The 24,960-nt window shown below is 37.9% G+C and overlaps 1 protein-coding gene across 1 annotated transcript in view; it reads left to right on the top strand.

Moving 5' to 3' along the window:
* METTL24 (methyltransferase like 24) overlaps positions 1-24,960 on the top strand; it is a 184,184-nt gene that overhangs the window by 83,878 nt on the left and 75,346 nt on the right. The window contains exons 3-4 of the mRNA XM_049771207.1: positions 8,522-8,661; positions 16,533-16,761. Coding sequence (XP_049627164.1) covers positions 8,522-8,661; positions 16,533-16,761 — 369 coding nt within the window. The remainder of the gene's footprint in view (positions 1-8,521; positions 8,662-16,532; positions 16,762-24,960) is intronic.

The following is a 24,960-nucleotide window of genomic DNA, read 5'->3' as shown; positions in this document are numbered from 1 at the left end:
TTCCATTACTTAGAACAGACATATTTACTTAGAAGAAATTCGTGAGGCATGAAAGGGTCACTTTGAGTCCTTCTTGAACCTTTCCCATTAGTAATGTCCCTTGCTTAAAGAGAAGAAGGAAAAGGGGGATAGGGAAAAGGAGAAAGGGAAAGAGGGAAGAGGGGGAAGGGAAGGGAAGGGAGGGGGAGGGGGAGGGAAGGAAAGGGAAAGGAAAGAGAAAAGGAAGGGGAAAGGGAAAGATCCCATGGTTCATTGGATACTATGAATCAATTTCTCAGGATTATTTCATTTGCTTTTTGCAAAACATGTTTTTCAATGCCAGGAAGGAATCCTAGCTAATCATTTCTCTTAAGAAATAGGTTTCATACTTCTGTGAGCTGTTGCACTGAATGTAGGGTCACATTGTTACTAAGTTATTGTGTTGAGGCCACATTAAAGACTGTTAGAGGTTTTCTCCTGGCTCTCTGCCCAAAGATTACACCTAGAATTGTCCATATTTGAAGGGGTCCAACAGCGTGTAAGTTTAGCAAAGTATTTTTGAGCATCTACCTACTAAAATACCACCAGCTGCTAGGTCTTGGAGATACTGTATATGCAGACAGTAACACAGTATTTAGAAGGTGGACAAATAGATATTTAATTATAACTTGTACAGGAGTTGAGTGTTGGTTATTGAAGTTCTACAAGAGGTTTCTTCTTCCTTTTCTTTCTTTCTTTCTTTCTTTCTTTCTTTCTTTCTTTCTTTCTTTCTTTCTTTCTTTCTTTCTTTCTTTCTTTCTTTCTTTCTTTCTTTCTTTCTTTCTTTCTTTCTTTCTTTCTTCTTTCTCTTTCTTTCTTTCTTTCTTTCTTTCTTTCTTTCTTTCTTTCTTTCTTTCTTTCTTTCTTTCTTCTCTCTCTTTCTTTCTTTCTTTCTTTCTTTCTTTCTTTCTTTCTTTCTTTCTTTCTTTCTTTCTTTCTTTCTTTCTTTCTCTTTCTTTTTCTTTCTTTCTCTTTCTTTTTCTTTCTTTCCTTTCTTCCTCCCTTCCCTTTTCTCCTCTTCCTCCCCCCCCTTCCTCCTCCTCCCCCTCTTCCTCCCCCCCTTCTCCCCTACTCCCCCTTCTCCTCCCCCCCTCCTCCTTCATTCACACCTCACAATGGTTTTCTAATGAGGGCTCATTTTAGTCAGGAATTGTTCTGAGCTTTTATGTGCTTCAGATCACGGGGAGGACATCTCAGAAATGGTCTATTTCCTTAACAAAATCTTCTATTTAAACAGTGCTTTCCTCCTACCTGTCTCTGAGTACTGCAAAGCTTTGGGGGCTGATGACTTTGTTAGGACCCATCTTTACAGAAGAGGCTACAAAAATGGCAGAAGATTAGAGTCAGTATTACCTAAAATTTTCACAGTTGGCAGTAGTGAGTCATAATGGGTAAGGAAAAAAAACAACACCCCAAATCTCTGAAGGCTCTAAGCAGATTCCACCTCCAGCCACTTATGCTACTTTGAAAAAAAGTGCTCAAAATCTGCATTGAGATTTGCACTGAAGATCCAGCATTGTATATGTTTGTGACTGACTTACTTGTGCTGTGATATGCACCTCTTGTGTACCTTCTGTGTAGCTATACTGGTTAAGGCAAGGAATCAAGCCCTTACTCTCTCTGGCACACAGCTGGGATGTTTAAGTTCAGTGTTTTCCCACAGGGTGGATAGGGAAGTCCACCAGGGGCTCTTCCACTAACAGGGACTCAGTAACCTAAGTACAGAGCCTGGGGGCACTGTCGCATTAGGCTGCCATAGGAGACCCTGGACTTGAGTCTAGGGAGCCTGGTGACATGCTTGCAGCCCTGCATTGCATTTTCAGATGAAACCCCAGACTCTAGGGCTTCCTCAGGCTCTTTTAATTAGGCATTGCTTTTCTAATAAGGAGGACCACGACTGTGTCAGAGGGCCCCACACACAGCGGCTGCTAATCAGAACTGGTTAAGTCATAAACAGCATGCTCTGTTCTGATTCTCGGGAGCCAGCTTCTTACGACAACCCCCAAACCATATGCCTGCAGGAAGCAAGCCTTGCGCTACAAAATTAATCTAAGCAACAGTTGCTGCTTACAAAAAAATGTTTAAAAATCTACTCATCTATCCATGCACTTACCTATTTATAAGAATAACATCAGAATACAGGCTCTAGAAACATAGGTGTCACAACTTTATAGTATCTATTTACATGCACACACAAATGGACATAAAACCACAATAATGCAGCTCTTACCTTGAACTTTAATCTTTCCACATAGTGGTATTACATAGTCGTTTAGTAGATCTTGGAAGTGAATCTTGCTAAAATTACCCAAATTATAAGGATTCCCTTTGCCAAATTGTATGTATGGCTTGGCAAGAAGTGCAACTCAAGCTTTTGGGACACAAAATGAAAATAAATTGGATTATTTTAAGTTAAATAACTAAAAAGCATTTCAGAAAATAATTTTTCCCCTAGAGTCTAGTTTCCTTTGTCCAGGTCTAATTTTCTTTATGTGGCTAAAATTACAAGGAAATTTGAGAGTGAACATAATTACTGGACTTAGAGCTTAGCTAGGATTTACTGCTCTCAGTTATTTACCCTATCGCAGCATTTATTGAAGTTCTAGCCATAAATCTTAATAAGAAAATTTAAAAAATCAATATTTAATTAATTTTTAGGAGCCAGATTTTACTGAGTACACCTAATGGTTCTCAAAAACTAATATCCATCAATGAGACAGTTAATAAGTGTGACAGCAGAATATACCTGGTTTTCTACTAGAACTTAGAGAAGAGAGGGGAAACATTAGCAGAGATTGAATGGAAACAAGCATATTTCCTACAGGGATATATATGTGCAACAAAAAATCTGTAAGAATAAAAAAACTTTAAATGGTCATCTTTACTAGAATAATATTCTATTCCCCAATATTGGCAAAGTAAGAGCAACAGAACCTCAACATTCTGATTCTGGAACTGCAGAGATAGGACAAGGGTTATGGTGTTTGCCTTGCATATATAGCCTGCTGTGGTTCAATCCCTGACATGATATGGTCCTCCAAGAGCTGTTGGGCACAGTGCCAGGAAGCCCTGGAAGCTTCTAAACATTGTCAAGTATGGACCTGGGAGGTCCCTGAGAACTGCTAGGATGACCCAAGTAAACCCTGGCATCTCAGGGTCTGATTTTTAACATTTGCACTAAAGGGTTAAGGACAAACCCTCGAATACCAGCTAACCATGCTGTGACTCCTTCAGAGGCTTCCCAGGCCTTCTGAGAACTTCTTGGGAGCTCATTCTTCCTCAATTAAAAAAAAATTAAAGTATCAATTGTGAATATTATACATGATTAATGTTACTAATACTAACATTATTTTTATTTGCTTTTGGTTTTGGAGTCATGCTTGCAAGTCTTCTGGGGCTATTATAGGCTCTTTTCTCAGGACCTTGCTCCTGGAGGTGATCAAAGGTCCATGTGGTGCTGGGATTGAACATGCAAGACAAGTGCCTTAGTCCCTGAACTGTCTCTTCTGTTTTAATATTATTGTTTCATGCTTACAACCATAGTCCTGATTCTTGACCTTTCAGATATTGATTTGGGGAGTGCTCAGGGTATCATATAGGATGCCGGAGATTGAACCCAGGTCACTTGTATACAAGGCAAGAACCCTACTCCCCTCTGTATTATCTCATCTGCCTCAACAATCTGAGGCTGTATTTTATCCTTGGTGCTACCCACACAAATTCAGCGATATCTCAGCAGTTCTGCTCTTGGGATCTCTCATACTACAACAGAATGTGCAAACTCTGGAGCTTTGCAACGAGGTGTGTGTGAGCAGCACAACTGAAGTGTGTAACCCCTGGCAAGCAGCACAACTGAAGTATGTAAAAACCAAGACCAGGAGAGCAACCCTTACAAATGCATTTTCCTATACATGGATGTACATGGAATCTATTATGCTGAGTGAAATAAGTCAGAGGGAGAGAGATAGACACAGAATAGTCTCACTCATCTATGGGTTTTAAGGAAGATAAAGGATGTTGTTGTAATAATGCCCAGAGACAATGGAGATGAGGGCTGGAAGGCCCATCTCATGATATGAAGCTCACTACAGAGAGTGATGAGTGGAGTTAGAGAGATAACTACACTGACAACTATAGTGATGATGTTAATGAGTGAGAGATGTAGTGTTTGTCTTGATATAGATGGGGGAGTGGGGAGAGGGAGATTGGGGACATTGGTGATGGGAATGTTGTCCTGGTGAAAGGGAAGTGTTCTTTTTATGACTGAAACCTAACTATAATCATGTTTGTGATCAAGGTGCTTGAATAAAGATAATATTTTTTAAAAATGCATGTGAGCACCACAGACACTGGCAAGAACCAGGACCAAAATGTGAGAACACTGATTATGCATAGAACCACCAATGATCACAACCATAACTACAAAAGGAAAGGAAGAGAATTTTTTCTTTTTTTTTTCTTTTGAATCACTATGAGATAGTTACAAAGTTGTTCATGATTTAGTTTCAGTTTTACAGTCTCCAACACCATCTCTTCACCAGTGCATATTTCCCGACACCAGTGTCCCCAGTTTGCTTCCTGGCCTCCCGCTGGCCTACCCTGTCCCTCCTCTATGACAGACATCTCTCTCTCTCTCTTTCTCTCTCCCAGCCCTCCCTATCTCTTCCCTTTTCCCCATTTGAACACTGGCTTACAATATGATTACTAAAAGAGCATCATTCATATTACTTTACTTCTTTTCAGTACCCAATTCTTGTCCAGAGTGACCATTTCCAAATATTTTTCTAATGAATGACTGCTTCTCTGCCCTAATTGCACTACCCTCATATTTGTGGCAAGCTTTCTACCATAGACAAGTCTTCCTGGTTCTCATCTCTATTGTCTTTGGGTATCATTACCATGTAATTTTTTTAAAATAAATTATATTTAATAAATATAATTTTAATCACTAAGTTCTTCCTCATCTCTAAATATGTGCTTTTCTTTATTCTTGGGCGCTTGAATCATCTGATGTTGAGGGACCTGCTGAACCAGGTTTCCATTTATTTTGCTCTTCTTCATCTTTGGCTTGCTGGAAAGCTATGGCCTGACTGAGGCCGTCAAGAGCAGAGTCCTCACCTTCATCTTCACTCTCTTCATCAATTTCTTCTTCTGGTTCAGGAATTTTCTTCTTTTTCTTTTTCTCTTTTTCCTTAGGAGGTTCAAGTTCTCCAAGAACATTTTTGGGACAGGCATAACTTAAGTGTCCACTTTCCCCACATTCATAACACTTAGATTTATCAAAGTAGTTTCGTCTTCGGATAAACTCAGCTGCTCTTCTATTGTCAATAGCAATGCTTGCTTTTATCACTCTACCAAATAACTGTTGTTTACGGCTCTGGTACATTTTTGTGCGGAGTCTTTATCCAAAAGCAAAATAAATGCAACTCCTTTACTCTTCCTGGTATCCTTATCTTTCATTATAGTAACCTTCACAACTTTGCCATACTTGGAAAATATCTTCAGGTGAGCAGGCCGAGAGTTCAGCCAAGCTCCCCCGAGCTCACTTCCGGAAGTGCATCTTCCCGCAGCCCCAGCACGGGCTTTCCCCACCATTTAATTTTTAATATCCCACAATGAGTACAATTATGCTTTGTCTATCCTTATCCCTCTGACTCATTTCACTCAGCATAATACTCTCCATATCCATCCACTTATAGGCAAATTTCATGACTTAATTTTTCCTGACAGCTTCATAGTATTCCATTGTGTATGTGTATCAAAGTTTCTTTATTCACTCATCTGTTGTCAGACATTTGAGTTATATCCAGATTTTGGCAGTTGTGAATTGAACTGTAATGAACATAGAAGTACAGTTGCCTTTTTTGCATTGTGTTTTTGGGTTCCTAGGGTATATTCCCAAGAGCAGTATTTCTGGGGAACGTTTCATTTTTAACTTTGGATATTTTAACTTCGAAATATTTTCTTTTCATTTTCTTATATTTGTATATTATTTATTATTTTATTATAATAATTTAAATATACTATATGTAATACATATTAGTTTGGGGCCATATCTGGCAGTGCTCAGGGATTACTTCTGGGTGACCATCTGTGGTGCCCAGAATTGAACCTGGGTCTGCCACATGCAAGCAAGCACCCTACGCTTTGTACTCTGGCCCAAGAGGTCACTCCCTTTCCTTATCTCTCCAGCCTCTGTAATATTTATTTTTAAATGTCTATTTTTAAAAGTCTATCAGAATATAGATGGACTATATCTTGGGAGATAATGTTGAGTCTAGATTTAGGTTTCAACAATCTCAGGAGGCCAGTGACCAGTGGCTCATAGGGAGAAAAATAAAGAACCATTGCAAATAGGGACCATTATTCAACCTATGTTCTCTCTGGTGCCACACCTGGATGGTATTCAGAGGCTACTTTTCCTGGCTGTGCTTGGTGATTGATTCCAGCAGTGCTTGGGGGGATATTATGGAATATTGTGGAATATTGTGCCTGGGGAAATATCACTTGCTTGAAAGCATGTACGTAGCCCTTGAATCTATCTCTCTGGCCCCATCATTGCACTTGATAAAAATATTTTAGAATGCTGCATTGGAGTAAAGGGACTCAGGCTTAGGAGGACCAGGCAAATGTCCACAGAATGTGGACAGGAGGAGGAGGCAGGAATGTCCACAGAACCCTTTTATTAACTGGCTGCAGGTGAAAGAGTACTGGAACAAACTACAAAGAATGTGTTGAGGTAGTACATCTGCTTACAGCCTAACTGTGCCACTAGGAAACAGGCCTGGTAAAAAGGTAATGCTGATAATGTCTCTCCTTGGGTGTCCATGCAGGATCTAGCAAGGACCCAGCAAAAGCATCCTTTTCATTTAGCTGCAGGAGAATAGTAGGAAATAAACTCTACAAATTAGCATGTTGGCATGCCCAATTAATGTGTTCTGTACTAGTTGCTAGAGTAACGATTCAGTTTGTTTTCTGTTATGCTTAATTCCTTTAAAGAGTGATTATGAAAAAAAAAAAAAAAAAAAGAGTGATTATGAAGAGAGAAGTAGAAAGATACCAAGGTGAAGGAAAGAATGAATATATAGGGTTTTGATTTTTAAGCTTTCCTCTAAAAGTACACAAATTCTGGCAAAAGACTATAATCACTGAAAATTGTACCAGTATAATGTTGCTAGGCTAGTCTTAGACTCTAGTAGGAGTAAGTGAGGTGCCATTTAAATGAGTTATAAATAAGCTCATATACTGTATAAATAAGCTCCATACAACATGCTCCTTTTAGATGGAAATTTTAGAAAACCAGTTCAATGAAGGCATTAAGAAATTCTAGAATTTCTTAAAAAGAAATTAGTTTGCTGTTAAGTTTCCCAATGACTAAAGACAATGGACCTGAAAACAGTCCCTACATCTGAGTTGCTATATTGGATGGACAAGTGCATATTTTGATTTAAGGAACTTTTTGATGACTGTGAGAGTTTGAGTCATTAGGGTTCCAGCTCCCTCGGCTGTACATACGTTGCAAGCCTCAAACACAGTGAGTGCCTTAATGAAGTCTACTCACTTCCATGCATTTGCTATCAGAGACTCGCATATATTTGACTTAATGGCATGCTCTTTTTGGTTTTCTATTCTAATTTTGATAAATGAGTTCAGAGAAGGCTTTGATGAGCTTAGAAAGAGCCTTCTTTCTAGCTAAGGCACTTGCTTGCTCTTCTCCCCTGACACAGTTCATGTGAACAGTGTTTGGAGAGAGAACAAGTAAGCAGAGACCACAGGACTGGGTGTGTTCGTTTCCCTGGGCCTTGATAAATTACTTTCCTTAGATCAACATGGCACCCTGTTACCTGCCTAAGATATGGAATGGATCATCTTGTGTCCTCCTAAGGGACATACCATGGCAGTGGCTAATAAAGGCCTCTATATTTTGAAAGCACTTTTGTGTTTGTCTGAACTTCCATGGTTTCTCTCAGCCTTCGAGTCAACTTATATTTATTTCCAAAGACTAACTAACTAACTCTGATCTTTCTTGATCAGACCAAAGAGCTCAACCCTAGTACCCACTTTGCATTTAGGAGACCCTTGTTTAATCTTGGTCCCCTGACTACCACCAGGAGCACCTCTCAAGAATAGAACTGGGAGCAGCCTCCAAACACTGTGGTATATGAGCCCCCCCCAACAACAAAACAACAAAGTCCTTCCTGATCCCCCTCCTTCCCATCTCTGCTTTTGTTTTGCTCTCCCCTATACCCTGGCATGGAGCTACAGAGTCTTTTAACTTCCCTTCCAATCTGCCCATAATCTGCGAGGTTGCTTAAAAGCTGGTATTTGAAATTCCTCCAAACATTTCCCAGCTGTCTTGTGTTTCCCCGGGGAGTGGTGTAGTTAGCAATGGAGAACATAACTCTCCCGGTTGGATTTTCAAGGACTGGGAAGCAAGAAGTCTCTACCTGCAATTTATCATCCAGCATTTTAAATTATTCATATTGATTTCCAATCTTTACAGATTGCATGTGATCACATGAGCACAGACAACCTCGCTACAGGCTCCAGCCCCACAAACAAGCCCTGGTCTGTCTGTCTTGATGACAGATTTGGCTTAGCTCATCAAATCCGCAACAAGCAGTGCCGCCTCTATTCTTTAGGGTAAGTAATGTTTGCAGCCAAAGAAAACGAAACCACTTGTGTAGGCAGCCAAGGCTTTCTCAGCAATGTAAAATTATGGAAGGCTGCAGTGTGAAACTGTGCTGTGCCTCCTGCCCTCCTGTCTGCTAGTGACTGCATGCACTGGCATTTCATGCACAGTGGCCTGGCTCTGCTCGCTCCCTTTCTGCTGGTGGCAAGTTAGTGGTTTCCATTTTCACCATAATGATAAGTCATATGTCAAAAATTTGATATACAATTTTGATAAGACAGTATCCACTGTTGGACTAATATGTCTTCTGTCAACAGTGAATCTGTGTATACTTTTCATTGAGAGAGGGAGGGAAGAAAACAGAGATGTCGTAACAGTGAGGGGAAATTGATATTCAGTTATTCAGTCTGTAGCTGACCTAAATTTTACAAATGGATTTAGAGAGCTTTTCATAAAAGGGTGAGTATCAAATAATAAGACTATTTCACACTCAAAAAGTTCTCATATAAACAGTCCTAATTTAAAACTGATGTATGACTAAAAAAATAAGGCAAGAAGATCTACAATTCTTTATGTTTCGAACATTGTGTCCCTTAGACTATGTAGAAGCTCTGTGGTGATGATCTGAACAAGATCCCTGAAGCCATAACACTGTACTGGGGATTTTAATGCATACTAATTTCTCAGAAAAGTTTCTCTTCACCTCTTAAATTTACACTAAGATGGACAGAGTGTCACTCCTGGCTCTGTGCTTGGGACAGAGAGTGCTCCTGGAGGGGTTCAGGAATTGAACTCGGGCCTCATGCTTACAGAGCATACACTTGGCTGTTGAACCACCTTTCTGACCTGGTCAAGGATCTTGACCAGTGCTGGCTCTGGGATGATGCTGGTGCAAGTCTCCTAAAGGTGAGGCCATGAGACTGTCATTCAGGTCAATATTTCTGAAGTATGATTCTTAGCCTAGTTGGTATTTAAGAAAATGTATGTGCATGGGAGAGGAATTTTGAGGTCACACCCAGAGGCACTCAGGCTTACTTCTGACTCCAAAGGGGCTCTGAAGGTCATATGAATGTCAGCAATCAAACTTGGGTCAGTCACATGCAAGACAAACAGCTTATTCCCTAGACTATCCTTTCTGCCTTTGCTATTTATTTTTTTGAACAAAAGTTTCAAATGAGAGGTTTAGGACAATGAAAACATCTTGTATTAGTTAAATAAAGGTTGAGGGTATTTATTAGATTTTTTTGGTACACAGTAAGCACTCAATATGTTCACTACATGGGGCCAGAGATATGGCTCAAAGGCAAAAGATATGCTAGAGTCAATGTTTTACATCCAGGGTTGGGTTCATCCCTGGCATTGCATGGTCCCCTGAATATTGGGAAGTTACCTCCAAATACCATCCCAGGGATAGCCCCTCATTACCACCAGGTATGGCCCCAAACCAGAAAAAAATTATATATATACATATATACATACATATGTATATGTATGTGTATATATATATATATATATATATATATATATATATATATATATATATATCCTAATCAGTGCTTGAAGTAAGGAGCCTAAGGAGGAAGCTGGTTATGTAAGGATTAAGAGGGTAGATGATTAGGAAATGAGTCGCTCAGCCAGTTGATTAGAATAGAGTTCTTCCTCCCTTTGCTCAGAACCCATCAGCTATGCTTTGAGCATGTAGAAAGAATGCAAAGTTGTGACAGTAGAGTTTGTTTTATCTCATATTAAAAATGTATGAAAGTAGGTCATAAAAATAATTGCATAGTACCACATGCAAATTGGAAATCTCAGCTTGGTCCAATTTTCTTGCTCCAAACTGCCTTTATGATTTGCATAATATTTTACACCCAGAAATAATTCCATTTAAAGCATAAAATGGAATAAAACAAAACTGGGGATGTTGTTTTGGGGGTGGTTTTTTTTTTTTTTTTTTGCTCCTTTTTGCTTTCACTTTGGAACCTTTGGACAAGATGGCTTAGCTGTAAGATTTTAGATTATTGATTACTTGCAAAAAGATAGTACTTTCATTTAATGCTCACTATTCCAAATCAAATTTATAAAGAGCAGATTAGAATAGTAAATCCCACAGGGTAAAGAAATTAATATATTAGAAGTGTTAACATTTGATTAAAATCATAAATATTCTTCATTGAAAGCTGGAAACTAAAACAATTCTTCTGGGGCCAGAGTGGTGGCGTGGAGCAGTAAGGCATTTGCCTTGCTGGCGCTAGCCTAAGAGGACTAAGGTTCAATCTCCCAGCATCCCCATGGTACCCCAAGCCAGGAGCAATTTCTGAGTGTATAGCCAAGAGTAACCCCTGAGCATCACCGGGTGTGGCCGAAAATAAACAAAAACAAAACTAAACTAAAAAACTAAAAAACGGGGCCGGGCGGTGGCGCTAGAGGTAAAGTGCCTGACTTGCCTGCGCTAGCCTTGGACAGACGGCGGTTCGATCCCCTGGCATCCCATATGGTCCCCCAAGCCAGGAGTGACTTCTGAGCGCATAGCCAGGAGTAACCCCTGAGCGTCACCGGGTGTGGCCCAAAAAACAAACAGAAAACAACAACAACAACAAAAAAACAAAAAACAAAAAACTAAAAAACAATTCTTCTAGAGGCTGAAGAAATAGTACAGGGAATAAGGCATTATTACCCTTGCATGCCACTGACACTGGTCCAATCCTTGACACCGCATATGTTTCCCTGAGAAAGACTAAGAATGATCCCTATAGGGCCCAAGCAATAGCACAGTGGGTAGGGCATTTGCCTTGCACACAGTTCACCTGGGTTTGTTCCCTAGCATCCCATATGGTTTCCTGAGCCCATCAGGAGTAGTTTCTGAGCTCAGATTCAGGAGAAACCCCTGAGTTTTACTGGGTATAGCCCAAAACCCAAAACTAAAAAATAATAATAATGAAAGAGTGATACCTGAGCACAGAGCCAGGAATAGTCTCTGATTACTGCCCAGTGTCATATCCCTTCCTCCCTTCCCCCAAACACACACACACACACACACACACACAATGTTTTGGTTGTAGACACATACACACATACATTGATTATTAGGGAATCTACATTCCTCTTCTGGGGTGAATTGCTTGCCTAGGAGCCAAGAGAATGGACAATGAACAACAGCTCACTTGGTGCTAAGACAGGCTGGATGTGGAGGTCCTGAAACAAGACAGAACAGGAAGCTAGGCCCTGAATTTCCAACATTTAGCAATGTTGGGGTAGTGACAGGGGAGAGGGAAAGGGAGGAGGCAGGGAAGTGACAGGACTGTGGCAGCAGTTGGCCCTGGTCCTTCCCATCCTAATTACAAAGAGGACTCTGCAGCCATGAAAGGTGGCCAAGGAGAAATGGAGACACAAGGGCCTCAAGAGTCATAAGGTGAAGGCCAGCAGCCCTGCTTTTATATGCTGGCTCCTTCATCCTGGCCCCGTGAGCACTGAAGCTGGCATCTTCCACCTTCTCTCTAATACTTGATCACCAGAAGTCAAATATAAGATATAATATATGGTATTTTTTCCGGGAGTAGTGCTCCATGAAATTCAATTTCATGATATTAAAATCAGAGCCATTTCAGTTATGTAATGGGATTAAATAGACCAATTGAAGTAGGAAAAAAAGAACAGGAAAGATCTTATTGCAGGTAAGGCACTAGCCTTGAATATGGCTGACCTTAGTTTAATCTTCTTATGATCCCTTGAGCCAGGAGTGATCCCTGAGCAAAAAGCCAGGAGTAATCCCAGAGAACCACTAAATTTGGCCCCCATACTGAAAACAAAACAAAAAATTTAAAACATAGGATGAGAGGGAGAATATATGAGTTTCCCCATCAAGGGGAAAGAAATGAAGAGAGTCTATGGATTAATTACACAGATAATATAAATGTCCCCCAATACCTGAAAGTAAAACATGCTTGTTGATTTGACTTGATAGGTAATATTTTTGGAGGGAGAGGGAATCTGGCAATATGATTACCAGCAATTAATATAGGATAAGAACCTTGAGTATTCCCATATTACCTTACCCACCCTTACCCCTCCAAATAACCCACTAAGTTGAAAGAGAACTATTTATTTTTGGTTGGCATTTTTATGTACTGTATGATTTTAGTTAAGGATAATTCTGTGAATCTTCTACAATGGAAGGATGATGTGGGGAGATAGTGGATCATGTGGAGGATGAGGAATGGGGATGCTCATTCAAAACAATTGGAAAAAAAAATCACAGTTTTTGCAACCCCAGGGATTGAACCCAGCATCTCACATAGACAAGGCCTGGACTGTACTGCTAAGCCCCTCTCCAGCCCTTGGACAAATCATCTATTTTATACTTCATACCAACAATTGTTTCTCTAGGTTAGGAATGGGCATGAAAGACAAAACTTAGAAAATGAATAGGTAATATTTTACATCTCTTTGTTAGTTCTTTGGTAGGTTGTACCAAAGTGTTGGATGCAAAACACTAATACTCAGAATAAGATAGAATAAAATTTGATAGGTGACACATACTTAGACTACAAAATCCAATATTTGATTTTTAAAAATCTGGAGCACTCAATTGCCATGGGCATTTCAAGAGGAATGAAGGCACTCCAGAGCCAACAATTTTTTAATTAAAGTAGTTTACTTAACTAATAGTAGATATAATAGAAGAATAAAAAATCATTGATTCTCTTATAAAGTTTTTTCTAACCCCATATTCTCACAAAATAATATTATAGAACATCTTTCAAATAATAGACATCTTCCTTGGATCTGGTGTTTGACCTTTGAGATGTTGAAGAGGAATCATGGTAGTTCGTCTATTACAAATAAATTTGGATATTTATTCCCTTTCTATTTTTTCAACAACCCTGAGATATAATGGCCTACATGTACCAAATTATTCATTGTGATCTCAAACCCTTAACATGTAGGATGATATTCACAAGCATAAGTTATTTGATTTTTCTTTCTATACTCATATTGAGAAATGTTATAGTGTTCATGTTACCTCTAAATAAACATATTTAATTGTCTAACTGTTAAGAAATGGTGAAGGACTAGAAAGATAGTACAAGGGTTATGCACACATCCTTGTTTTGATTCCTGGCATGTCATGTGGTCCCTGAGCATCTCAGGAGTGATTCCTGAGCTCAGATCCTGGATTAAGACTGAGCACAGCAAAATGGGGCCCATTCTCAAAAAAAGAAAAAAAAAGATGAAAAGAAAAATAAATGGTAATAGCAGGAGTAGTTAGTTGTTCACAAATATTCACTCTCTCTTTCTTTGGTAACAAAATTCCGAAGGTTATATCAGATAGACTGCCTTGATGAAGATGATATTTAGTCTAGCTAGAAGGGTCCAAAAGTATCGGTTTGAACAACAAGACATACATGTAAGTGCTGTGTGTAACTTTGGGGACTTGATGTGACATTTATGTGCCATTCGACCTTCCTGAACTCTGACATGACAAAAGGGAAGGGAAAAAACTGACTTAGATCTACAGAGTCACCATTGCCCTTTATTTCTTGCTCTATGCAATAAACATAATGTTGAAAATTTCTATAAAGGAATATGTTCTACAGTGAATTTTCATTCCCATTAGATGAGTAGAAAAGGATTTTCTTACAGAGTCTCTTTTTATTAATGAAATGATACTTATTTGAAATTCAGGTGATATGTTTAGAAATCCTTCCTTGTGACTAGCTTTGAGTTTCTTCAGATCAAGCATAATGTCTCTGGTGTTTAGTGTGAATTTTCATACACTGAAAGCATTCTATAAAGATTTGTGTATACAATGAAGAAGCCAATAGAAGGTAGCTCATCCTATGCCTGGGTGGCTATGTTGAAATCTCTTCTGGGAATTCCAGACCCCATCCAATAAATTTCTTTCTCTTAGAGGACTACTTTGTAGGTCTTTGGTTATAAGCTACTACCCATCACTGACAAATCAGAAATGAGCAATATTGAGCCCTTTACTTCAACTTCCTTAAAACAAACAAACAAAAAACAGTAGGGTCCTTACTTGGAGCTGAGGCAGAGGAGGGACAAACTAACTCAGGGCTTAACATTTGTTCTACCCCTTGAGCCACATCCCCAACCCCCAACTTCAAGGAGCTTTACTGTGTAGTAAATTGATAATTTTCTATATCCCCATGACCACAAAGATTCCCTCCTTGGTCCTATGTCCAGTAATCAAGAATATACTTTGGAATTACATGAACTGAATTTGATTCCTGACTTTCCAGCTTTTAGTACACCACAAGCATCTTACATTTGGTTTTTCTCTTGCTTTTTATACCTACTACATACGTGACTATTTTATTTTATTTTTGTTTTTTGGGGCCATACCTGCCGGTGCTCAGGAATTACTCCTGGCACTATGCTCAGAAGTCACTTCTGAGAAGCTCGGGGACCATATGGGATGTTGGGGATCGAACCTCTGTCTATCCTGGGTCAGCTGTATGCAAGGCTAACACCCTACCACTGTGCTACCACTCCGGCCCCACTTGACTAATTTAAACTAAGATTAAAGAAAAATTGTTTTGAGGGCATGAATTAATTTTGTGAGATAGCTATTTTCTGTGCTGTTTATATAGAAAACCACCTGAATTATACCCTTCATATCTATACAGTTCAATCATGCATGCAAGTTATTTTTAACAGATCTATACAAATTTTAAAAAGATACAACTTTGAATATATGAATGTCAGAATTGCAGATGTTAGCCAAATTCAGTTTATTGCTTAATCAGATAAATATATTTCTAAATAAGATAGTTCTGAGTAAATAAGAAATTTATAAAGTACATAAATTTCCCGGATGATGAGCTATCTACTGATTACTGAAGTATAAGTAATTCACAATTTCTTCCCCCTACTTATGTGAATGTAGGTGAGGTCTTTGGCTTTTTGAGTCCTGTCCAGTAGAACCACATACTATATCTGAAAATACATTAAATTTCTGTTACTTTTTTAATGGGGGACTGGGATTGGATCACACACTGCAGTATTCAGGATATATTCTTAGATATATGCTGAGGAATGACTTAGTAGTGCTCAGGAGTCCTTAAGCAGTACAGATATTGAACTAGTTTATTATCCCACTCTCTCTTTTTTGAGCAAAGAATGCATTTTTATTTTATAATTTATTCACTATTTTAGGAGGGATGCTCAGGGAGTTCATTCTGGCCTATCGTTCTTGTCCAGTCAGCAGGAGATCAATGTAAGAGCCTGCGGATACAGTGCTGCCCAGTTCCCCTCAGTACTGGGGATTACCTGAGCTACCGCAGCAGCGCTCAGAGACCTCCAAAGTCATATACCTGATGATGCTTGGAGGACTATGTTCTTCCAGTGATCAAATAAAGATCAGAGGCATGCAAGGCCTTAATCTTGGTGGTTTAATGGTTTATATTTTTCAAAATTGGGTTTTAAAGGCTTCTACATATTTGAGTGTGAGATTCTATGCTCTGCACATAACAGATAAGTATCTGTTAAGTATTTTCTTTTACCCAAAAGCTTCTATCAATTGTGATTTTTTGTTAAAGAAAATTTGTTTAATGTCTGCAGTTAGGTATTAAGACAGGAGAAGGAATGAAGCAACGAAGAACTGTCTAGCTACTCTCATACTCTCAACACTTTTTGCTTTTGCCTGTTCTTTGTTACCTGGGTTCCATTTGCTTTCTTTTTGTAAAGATAAAAATTTTTATAGACAAAAATTTTTATTTATAGCATAAATAAATATCATGCAATGTATGCTTAGTCATTTTAGCAAGAAATTCCTGAGCACTTACAATGTCTCCACACTGTACTAAGAGCTAGTGACCAGCTCCTGATCATACGATGATACTATTACCATTTGCTTTCTTTATAGGCTGGGCAGTGATGATACTCAGTTTGAGGTAAACATGGCCAATGGTGGATGTGAAGTACATCGTTTTGATCCAAGTATTAAATCAGCTCACAGCCTGGAAAGTCAGCACCTTTGGTACCACCGCTTGTCTGTCGACTGGCGAGACCCCCATCCAGCTGTTGCTGCCCATAAACTGCATAGCAACACTAGAAAACTGGGAGCTATTTTGAATGAATTTGGGCATCATAAGGTAAGATTTTTAAATATCATCGTATAAACAAGTAAGCTCCAAAACTCATGGACTATCATTTTTCCAATGCAAAACAACAATTGATAGTTGAAAGTCCAGTATTAATTAATGAGTCATCATTATTTATAGAGTCAGTTCTGTCTTCAAACCATTTTGGCATTAATAGATATCTTTGAATTACTTGAAGAGTTTAGTTGCTATTGAGTAGTGCCAATGTTATAGCCAAGTTTGAGCAAAGAAGATGAAGAAGCATCTTTTGGCATAGATTCAAGAATATCATTTTCTTTCATCAGTTGGTTTAAAACTTTCAGACAAATAAGTCTCATACCAAAAACAATCAGTCAAATTTATGTTTGATAAGAGATTACTTATGGGTGATGTTTATTGTAAAAACTATTTTTTGTGTGTAATAACTATTTTGATTACCTGGCAATAGAAGTCAGAAAAAGTAAGACTTTGCTTTGATTAAAATGTACATTGTAAAATTGAATAGATACGGTATGTATTGCAACTGACATCATTATGTTGAAGGATGTCAAATCTCTGCTAATATTTTTTATTGTGAATGAATAGTAAAAAAAATGTATTCAATCTTTGATCCTTTAAAGCGGGTTATAGTGGGGATCTGAGCTCATTGCATGTTGTGGACAGATACTAAAAAACCTTTTCTGAGTGTGTATGTTTGGCTTGAGTTTAATTATCAGTTCCTCTTGAGTGTGGACTCTACTAGTTTATTGTTCCTAGCCAGAGTTGCTATGTAATTTAAAATACGCCAAATGAGTGTTTATGGGAGAAAATGCACCTGGACTCAATTTTAAACTAAGTTTACTTCTTTTTTTTTCTTTTTCTTTTTTTCTTTTTTGGTTTTTGGGCACACCCGGCGATGCTCAGGGATTACTCCTGGCTGTCTGCTCAGAAATAGCTCCTGGCAGGCACGGGGGACCATATGGGACACCGGGATTTGAACCAACTACCTTTGGTCCTGATGGGCTGCTTGCAAGGCAAACGCTGCTGTGCTATCTCTCCGGGCCCCTAACTTTATTTCTTGATAAAGGTCTTTACTTACTCATTATTCTTCATCTCCAACTTTTCTATTCTTAATTCTTCCCTTTAATTAGGAGGAAATTCTTTACGAACAACTTCAAGGAATTTGGTGCTGTTGTAACATGTTTAATGATTGAATTGTATTTAACTTTGTCTCTGAGGGTAAGTAGCACTTAATAGTTAGAAACCTTTAATGAGACATTTTGGATATTTGGTAATATCTCTGAACAGAACCCAGAGGTGGAGACAAGTTTTAGAAATTTGTTTGCTTTTTGCCACTTGTCACCTTCATAGGACTATTTCTTAGAGTCTAAAATTACAGGCTTCGTTTTTTAGTACATCAACTCTTGAGTCTCAAAGAGTCAACTATGGATTTTTTGTGTTCATTTAGGAGTCTTACTTCCCTTCCTAACATTTTTTTCCATCCTGATCCTATCGACACCACCACCACCCCCACTCCAAGGACAAGACTGATTAAAGAGATGAATGAAACTCAAAAGTCGTTTTGCTTTTGTGGATAAAAATTTAGCAAAAGATTTGGTAAATATAGTGATGGAGGTAAATTTTACCAAGTATAGACCATTTGGCAAAATTCAGCCTTTAATATAATTTGAGGGGCCAGAGAGATAGTGCCAAAGATAAGGTATTTGCCTGGTATAGTGTAGATCCTGGTCCAATGCTTGGCACTACTTACAGTCCCTGAGCATTGTCTGGAATCAGTCCTTAGCACATAGACAGGAATTGTTCCTAGGAACTGCTGAATATGCCACCACCTTTAAGGAATTTTTAGATACCAGGTATACAAGTGAATTGTGGTTTTTTTCAAATGATATATATTTAAAATAGAATATCCATTGCTTTACCACTGGTCCATAATGTGTATAGACCCTCCTATAATTTTCATATTAGTTCTAGTGTATTAATCAGATTAAATCTACCCCTTCGACTCATTGCTCTTTATTATTCCAAACTCCCTTTCCTTCTGGTTATCATCCAATTTTTCCTCAGAGTAATGTTTGTTAATGATTTGCTTTACTTATTTATATCCACAAATGTATGGGTATTTATCTTTTACTTTCTGACTTATTTTGTTTTCAATAATCATTTCAAATATCTACCTCTATCCTTATTGAATAGAGATTGGATAGAAATAGGTAATACTTAATCTTCTTGTGTGTTTGTTTGGTGGGGCACACCCAGCTGTTGTCATGACTTACTCCTGGCTTGGCACTCAGGAATCACTTCTGGCAGCTTGGGGGACCACTTGAGGTACCAGGGATCAAACCAGAATTGACCGCACACAAGGCAAGCACCCTATCCACTGCACTATCTTTCTGGTAACTATCTTTCTGATCCTCAAATTTAAAAATTTTTAAAATCACTGAGTAGTATCCCATTGAGAAGCTGTATAACAACTTCATTATCTTCATCTGTGCTTGCAGTGAACAGAGGATACACCTGTCTTTTCAAATTAGTGTTTTTCTGTCTTTTAGAGTAATATATAGAAGGAGACTCACTGGGCTGTATAGTAAAGCTGGTTTTAGTATTTCAAGAAGACTTTATTCTGTTTTCCTTAGAGTTGACACCAACTGAATAAATTGTGCTTAAAAGAATACTCCACAAACATTGCAGAGACAGATATTTTTGCTAAGGATGGAGTAAAACCCTTTATAACATTGCTCCTGAGACAGAAAAATAAGGATAATACTTAAAAACAGTCATATTTCAAAACATATTTTTGCTATTCTCAGGTTGCTTAATTTTATTAAAAATACTATTAACACTCTAACATGCTAAAGATGGCAAACTTTTGAGTTGTTTATATCGCAACAAAAGTGATATTAACAAAGATAGGCCACTGACTCAGAATTCCTAGGTATGTATTTTCTGCTTTAAAAATGTCCTTGTTGAAGAATTCAAAAGATACTGATATTCTTTCATAGAGATTTTCATGACTTCTTTCAAACAAAACTAGCAAAAGCTAAATCTTCCAGTAAATGATTGCAACCATTAGGAATATACCTCTAGGAGCAACCTCCTGCCAGATGAAAGGAAACCTAGTTTAGCAAGCAAGGTCTCTGTTTTTATTTTCTGAATGTGTACAGACACTGGTAAAAAAAAAAAATAATGCATCGCACACAGGGGAAGCAAATAGCAATGTCTGTGCACACTAAAAAAAAAGTCTGCATTTTCCACTCATTTTTCCCCTGGAAAATGATTATAGCAACCCATGTTGTTGTTTTTTCCAGTTGTGTCATTTTTACATCATAAATTTAAAATGCCTAAGTTTGGTGATGTTATGCATATTAAAACTGTGATTTTTTTTCTACTTTAATCCATACCTTGATTCTTGATACGTAGGCAAAAAATGTAGGCAGAAATCAAAAGCATAATTCTGAGATGGTGACAGAAAAGAGGCATATGGTTTTTATGCTGCTTAAAAAAACTCTTGGGTAATTTTAACTTCAAACTATAAATCAAAAACCCTTTCTTAAGCATCAAGCAAGAGCCACTGCATCAGCGAAAACCTGGGAATCAGGAGTGTGGTCTGTCATGAAGTACTGTCACCCGGGTTTTACCTTATTGAAATGATGGAGTATCTTTTCTTTGCGGAAATGCTTGTTGTTATAACTAAACATAAAGTTTTTCCAGCAGGTGACTTAGAAATACTGAATCAGAGGGTTGGGAGATAGTACAGGGATTAAAGTGCTTGCCTCGCATGTAACTGTTCTGGCACTGTATATAGTTCCCTGGATACCCAAGAGTGACCTCTAATCATAGAGCCAGGAATATCTAGATCTTGAGCACCCCTGAATGCAGCCCAACTCTACCCTCTCTTTTAACTATCAAAGAAAAATAAATATTGAATCTAAAATCTATAATAATCAAAATGGCTTTTTTCTTTCCCTAAAAACTTTATTACATAAAGTATCCTAAAAAAAGACCTAGGCTAGTTAATGAGAACTTATTACTGTTTTCAGTCCTTAACCATTCTGATGTTAATATGAATTACAGGCCTGTCTTGAGCTTTGCTTCACTAATCTAAGTTTGAAGCATGGGTACTCTAGCTAGGATTCTTTAAAGAATTTGATCAAAGTATGGTGTGAGGGGCATCTATATATTTTTTCTTTTCAGGAATAATATAGTAGGAATTTTTTTTTAGAAAAACACTTACCTCACCCAATTCTTAACAAGAGTTTGTTCCATTTTGTTTTGGGGGAAGTGTCAGGTTTTAAGCCCAGGGTTTACATACATGCAAAGCAAGTGCTTTAGCCCCTATATTATCAACCCTACTACTGAGCCACATCTCATACTACCAGATATCAGAGGTTTGAAGAGTAGGAGAGGGGTTTGGGAAGGAGGCCATACTTGCTGGTGCACAGGGACCATGAGCATATGGTGCTAGAAATAAAACAAGGATTGGCTGAATACAAGACACACAACCTAAGCCCTGTATTATCTCTCCTGCCCCAGACAAATAAGTTTCTAATGAAAAATTAGTGTAAAACAAGGGCAGCTGGTTCCTCAGAGTGGTCACAGAGAACTATTGTTTGTGATACTGGGGCCCAAGCAGGCTTGCAGGCAATTAAGGAAAGTAAACACTGTGCCATATGGAAATTAAATAAACTGGAGAATTAATACAGAGCAGATGTATCTGCAGAGTTGGGGTTCATCTCAGACCTGAGCAGGGCTGGACTTCCTGGCCACATTGTACCCTCCTCAATGGGTGCTGCCTGCTGGCTGAGGGCCCCTTTTCATGAGTCCCCTGGGTGGGAGGTGGACTAGCTTTTTAATCACAAAACCTTTGTTCTGTTGCATGGTCCCTGCTGTGTTTGAAAGAATATAGATTTTGAAATTTAACTATGAAAAGATTTATGTTTGCTTATCCAATTGGCAAATATAAACAAGATTCTGCCCACATTGGAATGTTTGTTGGAAATAATATTCACGCTTTGCTGCCAGAAACAGTTATTCTATTTCAAGATGACTTACTATTGATCATTTGTATAAATTATATCATCTTTCTATTTTCTAGATGATTTTTAGAAATCTTTGTCTTAAATTATTTTCTTTTGTTGTTATTGTTGTTCCCACACCCAGCTGTGCTCAGAACTTACTCGTGGTTTTGTGTTCAGGAATCACTCCTTGAAGACACTCAGAACTAAATGTGGTAACAGGGATCAAAACGGGTCAGTCGCAAGCAAAGCAAGCACCTTAACCCCTGTACTATCTCTTTGGACTTTTATTTACTTGGTTTTTGGGCCACACCCAGCAATGCTCAGTACTTATTTTTGGCTCTTTACTGAGGGATTACTTCTGATGGTGCAGAGGAGGAGCATATGAAATGCGGGGGAGGGAACCAAGGTAGGTCACATGAAAGGTAAATACCCTACCTGCTTTACTATCTCTCTAGCCTCATGGTTCCTTAATTTCTATCTTATCAGCTGTTTGCTGATTTTAGACATTTCCCTTCCCCACAAATACTATATGAAATGTCTTTCAAGATTTCTTTTTCTATTCTGTTTTTTCAATATAGTTTCAAACTCTGTATCCTAGTATTTTCTTGGCCTGTCCTCTGAAGGCCAATCTGATTATCTGCCCTAAAACAAGTATGTTTAATTCACTTGTGTTTATATTCATTGTGATTACTGGTGTATTTAGATTAATATCCTTTCAAAGCAGGCATTTTTGGTTTGATTTACTTATTTTTTATTTGTTCATGTTTTTATGTTTTGGAGACATACTTGGCTTTTATTTATTTTATTTTTTTATTTTTTTCTGCTCAGAGCTTTTTTCTGCCTCTGCCCTCAGAGATCACTCCTAGAAAGGCTGGTGGACCGTATATGATGCTGTGGATCAAAGCAGCTTGGCCATCAGCAAGACAAGCATCCTATCAGCTGTACTATCTCTGGCACCAGGATTTTCTGCAGTTCATTTATTTTTGCCTTTTTTCAAAGCTTAAAAAACATTTTTTCATGGTTATCTTCACATTTAATATCTATGTAATTAAGCATAAAATTTTAAAATGTAAAATTGTGCTGTATTTCTGTATCCCTCCTACATACAAGAGAATAATTTAACTACCTATTGAACACAGGCCCTCAAATAGTGTGTATTTTGAATTATCAAGCAAAACTAGACAAATTCTGATAAAGACAAGTAATAAAGGAAGTTAACTAACCTTCACAGAGTAAACATTCTTATAAATATGTATTAATAAAAATGTAAATTAATAAAAATAATTAATAAAATTATTGCATTAAAAGTAGATGCAAAATAAAAACCCAATATGATATTAAAATACACACATATGTTAATATAATACATATATTTTATATATAAATATTTAGATAAATAGTTATTTATTTATTAACAAATAATATTAAATAACTAAATTAATTAAATAAAACACATGCATTTTATATATGTAATTAAGATGTCATGTCAAATAATGGGAAAAGGTGGATATTTCAGTAAAATGTATAGGAAAACTTGTTTGGGATTTGCACAAAAATTATTTGATTCAAGTTAACTGCTTTCTAAAAAAATGTACAACTCAAACCAATGATGTAATAAGTATTTTTGAAAAGTGATACTGTAAGAATGCTTTTTAAAAAAAATAAACATTTTTTGGGTAGGCCACACCCAGTGGTGCTCAAGAGTTACTCCTGGCTCTGCACTCAGATATTAGTCCTGGCATGGTTGAGAGATTATATAGGATGCCAGGGATTGAATCCATGTAAGCCATATGCAAGGCAAATGGTCTACCTGTTGTGCTATTGCTCCACCCAAAGAATGGGAATAGGGGCCAGAGAGATAGCACAGCGATGTTTGCCTTGCAAGCAGCCGATTTAGAACCTAAGGTGACTGGTTCGAATCCCGGTATCCCATATGGTCCCCCGTGCCTGCCAGGAGCTATTTCTGAACAGATAGCCAGGAGTAACCCCTGAGCGCCGCCGGGTGTTGCCCAAAAACCAAAGAATGGGAATAGAGTAAGGAGTTATAAAGAGAGAATTATTATTTTATCATATATCACATTCCTGGTGGTAAAAGTACCAAGACCAAATAAAAAGGCATAAATAAACTGACAAAAGAATTATTTTTTGTTGTTCTTGGGCCACATCTAGTGATGTTAGTGATGCTATGGCTCTGAACTCAGGAATTACTTCTGGTGATACATGGGGGAAAGGGCAGGGAATCTAACTCTAGTTGGCTGTTTACAAGGCAAGTGCTCTGCCAACCTCTATCTTCCCAGCCGCTGAACTGGAAAAGTATTTACTATTTATTCTATTAGTAGCTAATTAATGTTAGTGATATGCAAAGAACTTCAACAAAAAAAGCCAACCCCTTTGCTTTTGTTTTGATTTTGTTTTGGGGCCATATCTACTGGTATTCAGGTCCTATACTTGAGTCTTTGTTCAGGGGTCACTCCTGGTGATGCTCTGGGGACCATAGTGGGTGCTGACGATTGAACCTAGGGTGTGCCACATGCAAGGCAAATGCCCTACCTGCTGTGCTCTCTCTCCGGTCCTAAGTTAATTACATCACTAAACATAGGATAAAGGCCAGAGAGGTGGCGCTAGAGGTAAGGTGTCTGCTTTGCAAGCGCTAGCCAAGGAAGGACAGTGGTTCGATCCCCCAGCGTCCCATATGGTCCCCCTAAGCCAGGGGAAATTTCTGAGTGCTTAGCCAGAAGTAACCCCTGAGCATCAAATGGGTGTGGCCTCCTCCAAAAAACAAAAATAAATAAATAAAGATAGGATAAAAATTGAAAAAACTGTTCATAGAAAAGAAAATGCAGATGACATTCAAAATTACTCAAACTTCTTTAAGGTAGAATAAATAAAATTATATTTAGATATGTTTTTACTCATTTTATTAAAATTGAGTGGCATGAATGTAAATGAGATGATATTTATGTAGAACAGTTTAGCAATATTTATGACATTGCAAAAGCAAATACTATTTAATTCATCAATTCTAATGCTGTTTTGTCATAACACGATATTCCCACATATGTAAATCTATAGATGAAAAAGTTCATTGTAATATCACAGAATAAGAAATAGACCTCATCATTATGAAACCATCATAATGAACATGTTTAAATATATGATTATGTATGGTAACTAATTTTCTGGAATGCTGTCTTGG

This window comes from Suncus etruscus, chromosome 4 (assembly GCF_024139225.1).
Source record: "Suncus etruscus isolate mSunEtr1 chromosome 4, mSunEtr1.pri.cur, whole genome shotgun sequence".
NCBI lineage: Eukaryota > Metazoa > Chordata > Mammalia > Eulipotyphla > Soricidae > Suncus > Suncus etruscus.
The sequence above is the reverse complement of the archived record's forward strand: the minus strand, read 5'-3'. Positions and strand labels throughout refer to the sequence as shown.